General features: G+C 37.3%; 1 protein-coding gene across 2 annotated transcripts in view; it reads right to left on the bottom strand.

The window, feature by feature from the left end:
• Nucleotides 1-4,509, bottom strand: part of LOC112140605 (gastrula zinc finger protein XlCGF57.1) — a 24,990-nt gene extending 20,481 nt beyond the window's left edge. The window contains exons 1-2 of one of the 2 annotated variants that reach the window (XM_036216199.1): nucleotides 3,656-4,509; nucleotides 3,110-3,561 (exon numbers count right to left, since the gene is read on the bottom strand). In XM_036216199.1, coding sequence (XP_036072092.1) covers nucleotides 3,110-3,561; nucleotides 3,656-3,713 — 510 coding nt within the window. In that variant the 5' untranslated portion in view covers nucleotides 3,714-4,509. The remainder of the gene's footprint in view (nucleotides 1-3,109; nucleotides 3,562-3,655) is intronic. The other variant, XM_024263604.2, reaches the window with a different exon arrangement.
• Nucleotides 4,510-9,122: the final 4,613 nt, after the last annotated feature.

The following is a 9,122-nucleotide window of genomic DNA, read 5'->3' as shown; positions in this document are numbered from 1 at the left end:
CACCTGAATTTCTCCCTTGGGAGATTAATAAAGTTCTATCTATCTATCTATCTATCTATCTATCTATCATATGCTGATGAGTCCATGGGCATGACACTAAACCTCAGCGGTTATAGGTAGGCCGGCGCCATCAGTGTGTGATTGTGTGCACGAGTGAAAGAAACTGACTGTAAAGCAGTTTGGGCCTTCTAAGAAAATAGTAAAGCACTATATGAGTCTGCACAATTTAGCATTCACAAGAGGCAAGATTTTACAAATACAGTGATTATCACTTGAGTTACGTTCTTAAAAATGACCCACAAATCAGCAAAAGCCAAGAGCTAGTAAACTTTATTTATACATTTTGCAGATGTTTTAAGGCGGTAAAACTCCTCAATACACTCTTAATACACTTTTCTCAGACAGACACGAACATTTTTACTCTTTTCTCTCTTGTTTAAACTCTAAGTTCAACTTTCAAAGAAAAATAGTTCAATATTATAGAATGCCACAAAGATAATCTTTGCAAGCTGATTCCACTCTGTACTGAAGCTACACGAAACATGGAAGTTAGATTGAAGTGGCCTACAACCAATCAGGGTGGAGAACACAATGCGCAGTAAAATAATTAAATGTAAATAAATAAATAAAATAAATGCACGAAAAAAAATATGTGAAACAGCAAAAGGCGTACTGCATAATATTGAGGGACCATTCTCAAACATTATATGGAGATAGTTTATTCAGGGATTATCAGCCAACAATCAAAAAAAGATGTTTATTGTGTTTGAAAAACAAACACAAAAAGAAGAAAAAAAAAATTCTGTTTGTAAAATTGTGGAGGACATTTTTTAATCAAGATTGCTACATTTTTGGCTTTCATTGAACAATAATTTTTCAGGAAAACAACAGACGATTCAGAACAGCTAGTGACATAATGGAACGGACTAAAACAGTCACATGACCTCCCTGATTTGATCAGAGCTTGGAACAATGCTCTGAAACCGCTGGAGTCTCTGGAGTCTGAACCGGCGTTCAAAACACAAGCTTTTCTATTGAAGCTTTATGAAGCATTGAAGCCTTTCATCCAGTTGGGTCACTCCATCTCTTCTAATAGGACATTTACTGGACGCAAGAATCAAGTATACTGACCCATATACTTTCCGTGGTTATGCCTGTGGACTCACCAAGTTTTCTGACCTTCGTTTACAGATCTGGATTTACCTCAGTGCCAACCTGCTCACCACCGTTCCTCATTCTGTCTGTTTGCTGAACATTCACCTCAAGAACTCCAGAAACTAACAGTTTGGAAACTTCTGCCGCTTGCTGAGCTTTTTTCAAATAAATTATTTTATTTTCTGCTCCTGCATGTCTGCCTTTGTTTGTCCGTCCTAAACCATTACATATCCTTTTTGGATGAATGAAGCTCCTCTTTGGTCTCGAGACCTCTGTGAGGATGCTGCCCTGCCACCCTCACTGGATTAAATAAATCATGTATTCTACATACATATATTCCATTTACCTTATGTTACAGAGAAAAAGGCCCCTCAGCTGTGTGACTCCTCATGTGATCCCTTGGAGCACGTGTGTCAAAGTCAAGGCCCAGGGGCCGGATCCAGCCCTTTATGTAATTCTACCTGGCCATCCAGATAATTCTATTTGATGACCCGATGCTATTTTGCGCTTATTTCTTACTACTAAAATTTTGACAAAATACATTTTTATGGAAAGTAAAATATTAAAAGTTATTTATGGTTTAAGTTGACTTATTCTAGAATAAGATTCCTGCCTTTTTATTATTCATAATTATTTTAAAAGTTTTAAAAATTAGCATTCTGCTATCTTTTTAGACTATTTTGGCATTTACTACGATTTTTTTTGGCAATTTTGTAGTTTCATATTTCAGCTACATGCTAGCTGTTTTGGCTAATTTATGATCATTTTTTGGGGGGTTTTAGGCTATTTTGTAGTTTAGCTAATATTTCAGTAACATGCTAGCTGTTTGGCTAATTTGAGATTTTTTGTTTTTATTGTTTTTTTAGGCTAATTTGGCCTTTAGCTAATATTTTAGCTGGCTATCAGCTTCAGCGTTTTTCCACTATTAGCTTCAGTGATAGAATGGATCAATGATTTAAACTATTAATTTCAGCATCTTCAGCTATCAGCACTAGCATCTACAGCGGCCAAATTCAGCTTACAGCATTCACACCAACATTATCGCGGGTAATGTTACATGTCTAGTTCATAATTATGTTACGGTTTAAAGTTGTTGTAGTAGTTTTAGTGTCCTCAATAAATGTCTATCCTGTTCGGCCTGTGACCTAAGGTGTGTTTTGGATTTTGGCCCCTTGTGCGATTGAGTTTGACACCCCTGCCTAAGAGTTTTATTATATTTCTAACATTTTCCGCAGGTTATACAGATGAAAGGCTTCTCACCTGAGTGAGATCTCACATGTTTAGTTAATTTAGACAATGGAGTGAAACTTTTTCCACAAATGTCACAAGTGAAAGAATTTTTACCCGTGTGAATCCTCATGTGGTTATTTACAGTCTGAACATGGCGGTAACATTTTCCACAGGTTTAGCAGGTAAAAGGCTTCTCACCTGTGTGACGCCTCCTGTGGAATCTTAGTTTGTGAGCATGTTTGTAACTTTTTCCACAGATTTCACAAGTAAAAGGCTTTTCGTGGGAGTGAGATCTCATATGCTCAGCTAAAGCAGCCCTCCACGTGAAACATTTATCACATTTGTCACAAGCGAATGGCTTCTCACCTGTGTGAATGCTCATGTGTTGCTTTAAAGTGTTATTTTGTTTGTAACATTGTCCACAGATTTTACAGGTAAAAGGCTTCTCACCTGTGTGAGATCTCATATGGTTAGTTAAATAATTCTTCAGGGTGAAACCTCTTCCACATGTGTCACAAGTGAAAGGCTTCTCACCTGTGTGAATTCTCATGTGTTTTTTTAAAGATGAATTTGTTTTTGATTTTTTTCCACAAATTATACAGGAATTTTTCCTCCTGACTTCATGAATCTTTGTCTTTTTGGTTAAATTGTAAGTTTTGACAAAAGATTTTCCACCTGGATGTATTTTAACATGTTTTTTCAAACTACTGTGTCCTTTTAAAACCTGGACAGTCCCAGAATCCTTTTGATCTAATCTGGTTCTGCAGCGTTCACAAAGACCTAGAGTCACACCAGACACAAATACATCCTGATGCTTCATTTGGGACTGATTCCCGTATAAACCACTGGAGGTTTTCCCACAAACACAACATTTGATCAAGATTTCCTCCGTGTCTGTAAGACTGGGATTTTCTAATGTGGGAGAGTGGTCTACATTCTCAGTGTGACTGCTGGTTCTGATGGGACTGTTTACTTCCAGAACTTTGGTCTCACTTGGTTCTGCTTTGGTGTCAGTGATCATAAAATCCTGGTTCTCCTGCTTCAGTTCCAGCTGTTCTCCTTCCTCACTGATGTAGAGCTCCTTCTGCTCCTCCTTGATCTGTGGAGGCTCGGATTCCTCCTGTTTCAGGTTGGAGATCCTCTCCTCCTCTTTACAGACGTGCAGCTGTGGAACATCTGAGGGAAAAGAAAGATTATGAATTTGACTAAAATTTGATTCCATTTTTTATGACATTTAGAAAGAAATGTCCGAATCTAATAGTTTACAAACCTATTTCATGTAGGATGATGACAGGAATCCTGATGATGTTCTGCAGGCCTGGACTCATGGACCCATGGACTCATGATCAGTCTCCTCCATCTCAAACGTGGGATCTTCACAGACTTTGGATGTTTCTTCACATTCAGACTTAAACTCCACCTTCATCTCAGTCTTTCAGTCTATCAGTCTTTTTTTCCAACAAGATACATTCTTTCACAAATTCAACAAACTAAAGCTGCAGCAGAACTTCTTCAGAGGCTGCTGGGAATGATGATCGGAGACTCTCTCAAGAGACGCTAATGTCAACATAGATAGCCCAAATATATGAAATGATGAGCTAAGGAGCTCATTGTGATGGGTTTCTCCTGACTATTTCATGAATAGATTTATTTACTTAAGCATGCCCAGGAAACCATAAAGCATGTTTTAAAACAGTTACTATTTCAAATTATTTAATAAAAATAAATAATTAAAAAGCTTTAATAAAGCTGATTCCTTAAAAAAAACTACGAAAACTTCCGTGAACAGAGTAGAATCCGTACACTTGATCTTCCTATCACATATAGAATTCCTCAAACTATAAAATTATTGTGAACTTCGGTTTGGGTGTTTATCCTGCCAGACTGAATTCAGGGTTCAGTAGCCTGTTAGACAGCACTCAGGGAAACTAATCTCTTTTCCAGGTCTAAATGTGGTCAAAACGACACATTTCTATCACCTTCTGTCACAGTTTTACTTTACGTGTTAACAGGAATTATAAGGAGCACTGACCCACTGAAAAACGGGAAACAAACGGTAGCAATGCAGCCGCGAAGCCCCCCGCTTGCCTTCAATACGTCTCAAGTGCTCAGGTAAAGCGTCCGTAAGAAACAAACACTGCGGTCATAGTTCCGTGTCAGCTTCGTTCCTTTAAATGTGGTGCTTCAAACGCGGGGACCCAAAGGGCAGGGGCATGTATCCCTTTACTTCACAGAAAACTCATTAAATTGAATGTAATCATAATAAATATCACAAATGTTAAGTAGTAGCTGCATAAAATGAATTAATACATTACATTTGGTTGGGTGTCTCACGGTATTATCCCCGTTTTAACAATTTTTTTGGTAAGTTTTTTCCCCATAACTTTATTTCAAACATCAATTTCAATACAGAAAAAAGTGCAAAATAGCCATGTGCGTGAATACAAACATTATACACTATTAAAAATTAAAATAAAATAAAATTAACACAAAATAAAGTAAAATAAAAATGTAAATGCCAGGGGTAGAAATAAATAAGAAACGCCACACAGTAAGTGAATAAAATTAAGGTCAAAGAAATTGCAGAGTTTACATTTTTAAATTATTTTGTATTAAGAACAAATTTAGAGACATTTAACTGCCTTTTTTTTAAATATTGATTCAACATATAGTTTGGCCTCCACCAGAAATAAGGACATTTTAGGAATTTTGTTAGAACATTTGCATTTGGATGTAAAATTTAGAAAGAGAAATGAATAAATTGATTAAAGATTGAAATGCCTAATTCTTATGTTGGTGGAAACAGTACATGTTTCCAAAGTAAAGAAAATGACAGCAAACTTAGAACAAAAGAAATCACAGAAAATTTGCCAAAAAGATTGTAAAAAAGGGCAATGCCAAAATAGATGAGTCATTGTTCCTTGAGAACATTTACAAAAGGAACACAACGTGTGTTTAAATCTTAATAAGTTTTTGTGGGGTAGAATCTGTGTAAAATTTTCTAAGAATTTTCTTTAATTGTATTGGAAATAAGGTAGTGATTAGGTAAAAGCCAGACCTTTTTCAAGGACACATCATCCACAAATTGTTTCCAATAATGATTAACACGTGCAAAGTAACAATATCTTTCTGGAAAAGAGCTCTAATGCCTCTATTATTTTTCCTGGAATGAACAGTAAAACAGATTTTTCCAACAGTGGACAGTGAGAGAGAAAGATTGAAGGGAAAGGATCAAGTCTTGGTCTTTGGTTAAATAACACACATATTCCAGGAGAGATCGCACCAAAACTTTTGCATATTCTCCTTGAGTAACTGGGATGTTATATTTGTCAAGAAAATCAGTATAAGATAATAACTTTAAAAGTTGATCAACCAAAATGATATTGTTTTGGAACCAGGAATCAAAGAAAATAGATTTATGTTTATAGAGAATATCCTTGTTGTTCCAGATGATATAACTGTGCAGAGAGAAGTTGTGCCTGTTAGAGACAGCTTCTGCCCCTCAACTCTTTAATAAACGCTGCACATGGATCCAACTGCATCTTACTCAGTGTTACACTTGTAGATGAGTAACCATGAGAGGAAAGCCTGGCGATGGAAAGCAGATAATTTCACCGGGAGCTTATTTACATCATAATTGCAAAGTATAAAAAAGTTTAGACCACGAGTTGGGAGATAATATGGGATTACATTCCATATAGACGTGGGAGATTTCTGAAAATGTCTGATCTAATTCAGTTTGAAAGTGTTGTTTAGTAAAGAGAAGGAGAGACAGTTTAAACCACCCTGTTCATAGATATTCATCAGGGTGCTTTTTTAATATAGTGTACTTTGGTTTTCCATACAAAGATCAATGTTTTTACAAATTTTGGTATTGTCCATCTTAACCAACACACTCTCAGTAAAATGCGTACATATTCCACGACTTTGCACTCAGAAATACCGTGTATAATATACGGCAAACACGCTTTTTGCGTGCATATGATACACAATGATAGAGAATAGGTGGCGCCGGCGTACATATACACGACTTTTTAGGTTTCGTTTTGATCACGTGGTCAGAAATCCTGCGGCTCTTCTCTAAATTACGTCGGTCCTGGTTAAGGTTAGGATTACGGTTACGGTTAGAAAAGCAAATTGTTCGTTTGTGGGGCTGTCTGTGATGCTCACGGCTCCACCAGGGGACGTGTCAAACGTGGAAAACACATTTTAACACGTTTAGGACCGCGCATAAAATATGCACGCAAAAACCGGTTTTGGAGTATATTATACACGGTATTTCCCAAAGCGTGGCATATGTACGCATTTTACTGAGACTGGGCTGGATTTAACAATAGACTCTATGCACAGAGCTGTGTGACTTATTTCCGGTTTCGAATAAGACCGCTTACTCTCTTCCAGCTGTGCCTAACTATATGTGTGGACTTGGCAAATCTCTGTGTAACTTCCCTGGAATTGGTATATTTTCATTATTTCTTACACTGTATGATAGTTTATAATTACTATGTGTGCATACACAATGACATCCAAAAAGGCAAAGTTTGTGTTCAAGAAACACAAAACATCCCACCCTCACAAAACGCCATCATGTACTGTATGATCATGTGACTTCTTGGGATGAAACGTAGCTCTGTTAGAACATTACGGTTCAACAGAACCTTTTATGTGTAAACAAACTTTGAAGTGACTTTCGGATTACTGATAGTACTCTCAGCTGATGATGAGGAGCTTCTCCCTTCTTCATGGAGCTTACGCTAACGGTTGGGCTAGCGTGCGCTAACGGTAACCTCGCCTCTGTTGAGACGTAGGAAAGGAATCACGTCTCAAACTGATTCTACCTGACACGGAAAATTACATTTGCACAAGTTTAGAAACACTCGGCTGTGGAGTAATTGAAACACAACTAAAGGGTCAGAAGATAAACACAGCGATAATCAGACGTGTCTTTCATGCTAGCTAGCATTAGCCCAAATGAAAAGTGACAACGGTATTCACATGTAATTTTGTAAATACTGCAGTCAGTTCTGAAGTTTTTTTCTTGGCAGCACAGACCCGGAGGTAAGTTTAAGGTTAGGATTACGGTTCCAGTTCGTGTTTAAGATTGAAAGATAAAAATTCAAACTTCAAAAAGTTACTCTGCAGTTGGATTCATTTCTCTAGGACAACAGTCAAAAACCACAAATCCTTTTATCCATAGATATTTTTTCTCCAGAGTGTTTGGTTTGAAATGAAAACCCTAGTAAATCTGAATTCCTACCAATACATCTTTTTAATCAGTCATTTACAGTATTCAAACCGTTCTTGTTCAGTCAATAGTGAAATATCATGGTGTATATATGTCAAAAAATGCCAAAGCAACGGGGGAAATTATATATCTGCTCATCTATTTATTTAGAAATATACGGAGCCCTGGACACGACATTTAAAAAAATAACAAGGAATTGTTTCTTCATTTTAATAATTCCTGGGAACATTTGATTATTTTGACTGGACAAATAAGCTTTTGTGGCCACAATTTAGCATTTTGTGGGCTAAGGTTTTTATTTTCTGGGTACATACTATTTGTTAGAATTGAATATGCTAAAATATTAACTTGTGCACACAAGAAAAATGCTAATGTGAATAACTAATTTGAAGAAATTAAATTTTCTGAAAAATGAAAATTGGAAATGCAAATAAAGAAAAGAATAAGCATTAGCCTTCATATTAGCATCATGCTAACATTACTTGCGGTCTTTTTAAGCTATTTAAGTGTTTAAATTGATGTTTTCTTTAAAAGTTTTAAAGTTAATTAGAAAATTTAAGTCACTCCTTCTTAAATTTACGCTTGCAATGTTCAACATTTCATGTTTGAAAGTCAAAATATTGTTTGGACGCTGTAGGGAATCGAACCCCAACCGGCTAAAGCAGGCGTACCATTACCAGTGCCTTTGATTTTTTGACCAAACGTGAAAGGGGAAACATAACTAACGTTTTACTTTTCTCAGTCTGCGGTTCTGTTTGGCTTATTTGCCTCTTTGCGTCTGCTGCCTCACTTTTGACGCCTATCACATTTAGTGCTTTAACGCCTTGACGCTTTGATGCTCCGGCCGTGGAGCAACCCAGTTTGAGCATTAACCTGAGAGGGGGGGAAATAAACATAAAAGTGGGGTACCTTTAAATTATTATTTCTACGAAGACAAAACAAACAAAGATAGTAACCCTATGAAACTTGGTGGGGGAGTCGCCCAGCTACGACGGCACGAGCCGCTCTCCTGTCTCTGTCGGGCAGCCCACTGGCGGCTCGCAACTAGCGGACAGCAAAGTAATTCAGTCCATAAAAGCTTGAAGAAGAATCAAAAGTGAAAACTGAGCATTTGGACTGAGCCGAACAGAAAACAAGTAACAGCCATTTCAAACTAGTTTATGAGTCATTCCTCCTGTTCTGGCTCCAGGTTGAGGCCCTAGTGATTCTTGTTGGGAGGAATAACTGTACTCTATACAAAAATGTTTTTGGTTTGAATTGCCCTTAGTCTGGCCCGTCCCCCAGAAGCTGTGTTGCTAGAAGCATTTTCCATGTTGGGCAAATGCTTCTAGCAACACAGCTCCTGGGATCATTCAGGCACGCAAACCCCTTCACCACGATAAGGTGGCAACTCAGGAAGGGGACTAAATCAGTCACTAGCCAATTACTAATAATTAATGTGGGGAAACCGAAGTACTCGGAGAAAACCCCAGGATTTGTTTGAGTTATTTCC

Source organism: Oryzias melastigma, linkage group LG17 (genome assembly GCF_002922805.2).
Source record: "Oryzias melastigma strain HK-1 linkage group LG17, ASM292280v2, whole genome shotgun sequence".
NCBI classification, from domain to species: Eukaryota; Metazoa; Chordata; class Actinopteri; order Beloniformes; family Adrianichthyidae; genus Oryzias; species Oryzias melastigma.
The sequence above is the reverse complement of the archived record's forward strand: the minus strand, read 5'-3'. Positions and strand labels throughout refer to the sequence as shown.